The 7,538-nt window shown below is 49.2% G+C and overlaps 1 protein-coding gene across 1 annotated transcript; it reads right to left on the bottom strand.

Annotated features, from left to right (window-relative positions):
* Nucleotides 1-4,600: 4,600 nt before the first annotated feature.
* LOC107971192 (variable charge X-linked-like) lies at nucleotides 4,601-5,534 on the bottom strand. Its single transcript, NM_001427503.1, has 2 exons — nucleotides 5,320-5,534; nucleotides 4,601-5,126 (listed from the first exon to the last, which is right to left on the bottom strand). The coding sequence occupies exons 1-2, from the start codon at nucleotides 5,419-5,421 to the stop codon at nucleotides 4,728-4,730; spliced, it is 501 nt and encodes a 166-aa protein (NP_001414432.1). The 5' UTR covers nucleotides 5,422-5,534; the 3' UTR covers nucleotides 4,601-4,727.
* Between the last annotated feature and the right edge of the window lie 2,004 nt (nucleotides 5,535-7,538).

Raw genomic sequence — 7,538 nt, 5'->3', positions numbered from 1 at the left:
CTACCATCTCTTCAAAGCCACCATTAATTTTAACGTCTTTAAAGCTATAAGAACAATCTATGTAACAAGTGAAAACTGCCTATAAAATTAGTGCTTTACATCTCAAACCCTTATTATATGGAAATTCATATTTTCAGAATCACATAAAAGTTTAACGTGCTATTCATTGTAGGATTAAAGGACATGAGTTATTCTGTCCATGTAATTACTAACAACTGGAAATTAAATCGCGATAATTTTGTACTTTATTCTTCTTAAAATAATTTCCTTTCTCCTTTTTCCTGAGAAACATGCTTCAACAATACTAACAGCTTACCTTCTAAAATAAATGATCACATATAGGATATTTTATATATAGTATATATTTATATTTATACATTATATATTTATGTATTATATATACATATAAAAATGCTTATATATTTTACAGATGTCTAAATATTTATATAGAATATAAATATTTATATATAAAATCTATATAGAATGTAAATATTTATATATATAAAATCTTTATATGAAATCTATCTATATGAATACATAAAATAGATAAATAAATACATAAATATACAAATATATAGATTATATGTATATAATACATAGACAAATATGAATTATATATACATATACACATTAGAAACACAACGATCTTTTCTGTATAAAGACCTGTGTGTTTATATAAAAACCTGTGCATTTATATAAATATTTATACAGATTTTATATATATATAAATATACACACACATTAGGAATACAGTAGTAAATTCTACCATATATAGAAAAGACCTGTGCATTTATATAATTATATATAAATGTAGATTACATATATACACATTAGAAATACACAGGTCTTTTCTATAAATAAAAAGTTCTACTATATTATACTCTCATTGCAATTATTGACAGCTGAGTATTGAATCATGATAATTTTGTACTTTACTCTTCTGAAAGTGATAATTTCCTTTCTCTTTCTGCCTGTGAACCATGCTTCAACAAGCATAAACCCTTACCTTCTAAAATAAATTATATAGAATATATACATATAAATATGTTTTTTAGGTGTTTCTATATAAAATATATATTTATATATGAATATTTCTATATACAATCTATATATATAAAAATATAAAAATACATGTTAATATATAAATATATATGGTAGGTTCTAGTACATATAGAAAAGACCTGTGTATTTCTAACGTGTTTGTATACAGCAAATACAGTTGTATATTACATTTTATTTACATATATTTATGTGTATTTCTATATAGTAAATTCTACTCTATTCAGAAAAGACCTGTGTATTTCTAATGAATGGAAATATGAAATATAATTTTTGTCTCCTCAGTCGCAAAAATAAAAAGACTCTTTTCAAGTAGACAGATTTTGCTCTACTTTGAATTTTTCTTCTTAATTATATTAGATTGTAGGGAGAGGACGCTGAAAGGAAAGAGATGGAAACGATTCTTCCATCGGTTTCTATAACCGAAAAGGTATTTTGACAGTGAAACCTAAGTAGGTAGAATCCAGTTCTTGGTACCTGGTGTATGTGCTAGCAAGATTGCATGAAGAAACAAACCGTATAAGAAGCGGAGTCATCCTGTGAAGGGGAAATTTGTCTCCAGTGCTCAGCCATGACGCAATCCTTATCCTCCTGTCTGGCTAACTGTGACCTGTCCCTGTGACCTCAACCGTGCGGGACCCCACTTCCCTCCCTCCCCACATACCACTTGTTCCTTCCTTCTTTCCTTTCTCCCTCCCCACACGCCACCTCTTCCTCCCTCCCTCCCCACACACCACCTCTTCCTCCCTCCCCACACACCTCCTCTTCCTCCCTCCCTCCCTCTCCACACACCTCCTCTTCCTCCCTCCCTCCCTCCCCACACACCACCTCTTCCTCCCTCCCTCCCTCCCCACACACCACCTCTTCCTCCCTCCCTCCCCACACACCTCCTCTTCCTCCCTCCCTCCCCACACACCTCCTCTTCCTCCCTCCCTCCCCACACACCTCCTTTTCTTCCCTCCCTCCCCACACACCACCTCTTCCTCCTCCCTCCCCACACACCTCCTCTTCCTCCCTCCCTCCCCACACACCTCCTTTTCTTCCCTCCCTCCCCACACACCACCTCTTCCTCCCTCCCTCCCCACACACCTCCTCTTCCTCCCTCCCTCCCCACACACCTCCTCTTCCTCCCTCCCTCCCCACACACCTCCTTTTCTTCCCTCCCTCCCCACACACCACCTCTTCCTCCCTCCCTCCCCACACACCTCCTCTTCCTCCCTCCCTCCCCACACACCTCCTTTTCTTCCCTCCCTCCCCACACACCACCTCTTCCTCCCTCCCTCCCCACACACCTCTTCTTCCCTCCCTCCCCACACACCACTTCGTCCTTCCTCTCTCCCCACACACCTCCTCTTCCTCCCTCCCTCCCACCCCACACACCTCCTCTTCCTCCCTCCCTCCCTCCCCACACACCACCTCTTCCTTCCTCCCTCCCTCCCCACACACCACTTCTTCCTTCCTCTCTCCCTACCCACACACCTCCTCTTCCTCCCTCCCTCCCTCCCCACACACCACCTCTTCCTTCCTCCCTCCCTCCCCACACACCTCCTCTTCCTCCCTCCCTCCCCACACACCTCCTCTTCCTCCCTCCCTCCCCACACACCTCCTCTTCCTCCCTCCCTCCCACCCCACACACCACCTCTTCCTCCCTCCCTCCCCACACACCTCCTCTTCCTCCCTCCCTCCCCACACACCACCTCTTCCTCCCTCCCCACACACCTCCTCTTCCTCCCTCCCTCCCTCCCCACACACCACCTCTTCCTCCCTCCCTCCCCACACACCTCCTCTTCCTCCCTCCCTCCCCACACACCTCCTCTTCCTCCCTCCCTCCCACCCCACACACCACCTCTTCCTCCCTCCCTCCCCACACATCTCCTCTTCCTCCCTCCCTCCCTCCCCACACACCACCTATTCCTTCCTCCCTCCCTCCCCACACACCTCCTCTTCCTCCCTCCCTCCCCACACACCTCCTCTTCCTCCCTCCCTCCCCACACACCTCCTCTTCCTCCCTCCCTCCCCACACACCTCCTCTTCCTCCCTCCCTCCCCACACACCTCCTCTTCCTCCCTCCCTCCCCACACACCTCCTCTTCCTCCCTCCCTCCCACCCCACACACCACCTCTTCCTCCCTCCCTCCGCACACACCTCCTCTTCCTCCCTCCCTCCCCACACACCACCTCTTCCTCCCTCCCCACACACCTCCTCTTCCTCCCTCCCTCCCTCCGCACACACCTCCTCTTCCTCCCTCCCTCCCCACACACCTCCTCTTCCTCCCTCCCTCCCACCCCACACACCACCTCTTCCTCCCTCCCTCCCCACACACCTCCTCTTCCTCCCTCCCTCCCCACACACCACCTCTTCCTCCCTCCCCACACACCACCTCTTCCTCCCTCCCTCCCCACACACCTCCTCTTCCTCCCTCCCTCCCCACACACCTCCTCTTCCTCCCTCCCTCCCCACACACCTCCTCTTCCTCCCTCCCTCCCTCCCCACACACCACCTCTTCCTCCCTGCCTCCCTCCCCACACACCACCTCTTCCTCCCTCCCTCCCCACACACCACCTCTTCCTCCCTCCCTGCCTCCCCACACACCTCCTCTTCCTCCCTCCCTCCCTCCCCACACACCTCCTCTTCCTCCCTCCCACCCCACACACCTCCTCTTCCTCCCTCCCACCCCACACACCACCTCTTCCTCCCTGCCTCCCCACACACCACCTGTTCCTCCCTCCCTCCCTCCCCACACACCACCTCTTCCCCCCTCCGTCCCTCCCTCCCCACACACCTCCTCTTCCTCCCTCCCTCCCCACACACCACCTCTTCCTCCCTCCCCACACACCTCCTCTTCCTCCCTCCCCACACACCTCTTCCTCCCTCCCTCCCTCCCCACACACCTCCTCTTCCTCCCTCCCTCCCCACACACCACCTCTTCCTTCCTCCCTCCCTCCCCACACACCTCCTCTTCCTCCCTCCCTCCCTCCCCACACACCTCCTCTTCCTCCCTCCCTCCCTCCCAACACACCACCTCTTCCTTCCTCCCTCCCTCCCCACACACCTCCTCTTCCTCCCTCCCTCCCTCCCAACACACCACCTCTTCCTCCCTCCCTCCCTCGCCACACACCACCTCTTCCTCCCTCCCTCCCTACACCCCACCTCTTCCTGTCTTCCTCCCTACACACCACCTCTTCCTCCCTCCCTCCCCACACACCTCCTCTTCCTCCCTCCCTCCACACACACCACCTCTTCCTCCCTCCCTCCCCACACACCTCCTCTTCCTCCCTCCCTCCCCACACACCACCTCTTCCTTCCTCCCTCCCCACACACCACCTCTTCCTCCCTCCCTCCCCACACACCTCCTCTTCCTCCCTCCCTCCCTCCCCACACACCACCTCTTCCTCCCTCCCTCCCCACACACCACCTGTTCCTTCCTCCCTCCCTCCCCACACACCACCTGTTCCTCCCTCCCTCCCTCCCCACACACCACCTCTTCCCCCCTCCCTCCCTCCCTCCCTCCCCACCATCAGAGAACACGGAGTCACTCAGATCAATTTGCAACACATTCATTTTATTATCAACAGTATGGCAAGCACCCCGCTGGTGAGATCTCTGAGGTCTGGCGGCTGGGCCTGAACTTAGTCGCTGCTCTCGGAGATAGGGGAGTAGCTGGCCGTCTACACACTCGGTAGTTCTTCCACCTCGCTCTCCTGACTCAGTGGTTCTTCCATCTCGGTCTCCTGACTCAGTGGTTCTTCCACCTCACTCTCCTGACTCAGTGGTTCCCCCACCTCGCTCTCCTGACTCAGTGGTTCCCCCACCTCGCTCTCCTGACTCAGTGGTTCCCCCACCTCGCTCTCCTGACTCAGGGGGTCGTGCTGGCTCCCCTCGCTCACTGGCTCCTCCGGCGGCAGCTCGTGCTGAGGGAGCTCCTGGCTGGGCTGGTCGCTGGGGCCGGGTGCCGCTGGCCCGCTCTCCGCCTCAGGTGCCGTCACGGCCGCCATCTTTGTCGCAGCCCCTTTCTTCCCGCGTCTCCCTCTACGAACCGCTTTTCCCTTCTTGGCCACCTTGGCAGTCTGGAAGGACAACAGGGACGATCACAGAAGGGCTCTGGTTTAGGGACGAGGATGGAGGAGGCTGGGAACAGGGACGTGTCCTCAGAAGCGGTGGGGACCGGGTTGGGGGGTTGTGCCAAGTGAGGACAGGAGAGGCTTCTTGTGAGGAAGGAGGCGAGGGGAAGACGAGGAGGAGCTTGGGAGGGTCACTCACCTTCTTCTTCGGGCCACTGGGGCTCAGCTGAGAGGAGGCCTTCCTCTTTGCTGCCTCCTCGGCCTTGGCCGGAGGTCCCGAGGCTCTCGGCTTTGGACTCATCTTCCGCAGCTCAACGTCTCGCAACGGTCTACTAACTCCAGGCTGTCTGGCCTCCCTGTATATACCCCTCTCGCGATCCCAGGACGAGACAATCACGCCCCTGACCTGTGATTGGTCAACACTCCACTACCCAGCCAATGGTAACCCTGGGTGGGAACGCAGGCCTTATACGTCACAAAGCACCATCAGGACATGGCGGATGAAGTCGGGGGCGGGGGGGTGACATCTAATGAGGAAGGCAGGGTGCTCTAGTTGGAGAAAGGGAGATTTGGGTTAGCACCCCTAAAGATAGTTCCCAAACTGACATGTCGCCCCTCCTAAACTCCCCATGTTCAATTTTGGCAGATCACGTGGCACGGGAGGATATTTCCGCCATATGTTTCCCCCGGACCTCCCATTCAGTGGTACATTCTGTTCCTCCACACCTGCCATCATTACCCAGTTTCTGTATGACCTACCTAAAATCCCTCCATGCTAACTGGGATAGACGGAGGGCTATATGAAGACGTCAATTGACCAGGCACAGTGGCTCACGCTTGTAATCCCAGCACTTTGGGAGACCAAGGTGGGTGGATCACTTGAGGTCAGGAGTTTGAGACCAGCCTGAACAACATGATGAAACCCCATCTCTGCTAAAAATACCAAAATTACCCGGGCGTGGTGGCACGCACGTGTAGTTCCAGCTACTCAGGAAGCTGAGGCAGGAGGATCTCTTGAACCCGGGAGTTGGAGGTTGCAGTAAGCCAAGATTGTGCCACTGCACTCCAGCCTGGGCGACAGAGCAAGACTCTGTCTCAGAAAACAAGAAGAAGACAAAAGCTATCTTATCTGTGCGTTCTTTTGTATTTACTCATTAGGATAAAGAGGCAATTCCAATGAAAGTAGGACTTCAAAAAATAGATATACTCTATGGCCATATCAAAATTATTAAAAGCACCTTACTGTCTGTGTTCTTAAAAAAATTATACTGCTGTAAATGATTAAGGCAACTGAGCAAGATATATTAATATCAGTGCTGAGCCACTGGTTTGTGGGTATGTCATTTCCACAGACATCAAAATGCCATTTAGTTTGTTTTGGTCCATCATTCAATGATACCTCCCCTTAGAATTGAATGAAAGCATTTTGTTAACATTTATGTACGCTTACAATTATTTCACATCTGTGGCAAGGTAAATTATGTAGAGTGCTTTGTTTATCCAGTTTAATATTCGTGGATTATGTGGAAGTTTATACGGACATCTAAAAACTTGAATGATGAATTCGCCTGCCTTTCCTTTTTTTAATGTGCAGTTTTCACATGTAACAACATATAACAACATGTAAAAAGATTTTTTGCATGTAACATGTTAAAAAGATGTACATGTTTTTACATGTAAAACAATTTTACATGTAACATGTAAAAAAAGAAATGTTCATTTGGAAACACTTTATTTAGTAAATATGAAATTCAGAATATATATGGAGTAAGTGAAGTAAATGTATTCTTTTGCCAAGTTTCTGAAATTCCATTCATGAATCCTTCAAAACACAGTACTCCCATTGGGAGGAGAGGAGTGACTTCCTCTCATTTTTCCTCGTGCTATTTATGTTAATTGGCCCCTGTATACCACTCATCTTTTCTAGGTTTTCCAAGTTTCAGAAAAAAAACAAGTTCATTCAGATTGTGTTTTTCTGCCTGCAGTCATGTATACAGCAATAAGTGAGTCCCTATGGGGAGCATTTAATTCCTAAAGTTTGCATTTTCATAAAGGATTTTCCTTTTACCCAAAGCGTGTGTTGGTACTACTAAGTACTATGAAGTACTACTTTAAGTTTCTAAAAAGATCCTTATTTGAGATCTCTTTCAGTAGTTACAGAGCCAAAATAAGCACTGCAGAGGTCCATGTCTGAGTTCTGTTGTACATCCTGGGTTATCTGACTACTATTTACTCGATAGTGGAAGGACAAGAAAGAGGCCACAATGTACTTAATGATGGAACAGTTGATGTTTATGCCACCCCTTACTACCTCAAATGAGTAACTGTGTACTTGAAGTCATATTATTTTTAGAGACCAGGTGTCGCTCTGGCCCAGCCAGAATGCAGTGGTACGATCATAGCTCATTGCAACCTTGA

The sequence above is a fragment of the Pan troglodytes genome, chromosome X (assembly GCF_028858775.2).
Source record: "Pan troglodytes isolate AG18354 chromosome X, NHGRI_mPanTro3-v2.0_pri, whole genome shotgun sequence".
NCBI classification, from domain to species: domain Eukaryota; kingdom Metazoa; phylum Chordata; class Mammalia; order Primates; family Hominidae; genus Pan; species Pan troglodytes.
The sequence above is the reverse complement of the archived record's forward strand: the minus strand, read 5'-3'. Positions and strand labels throughout refer to the sequence as shown.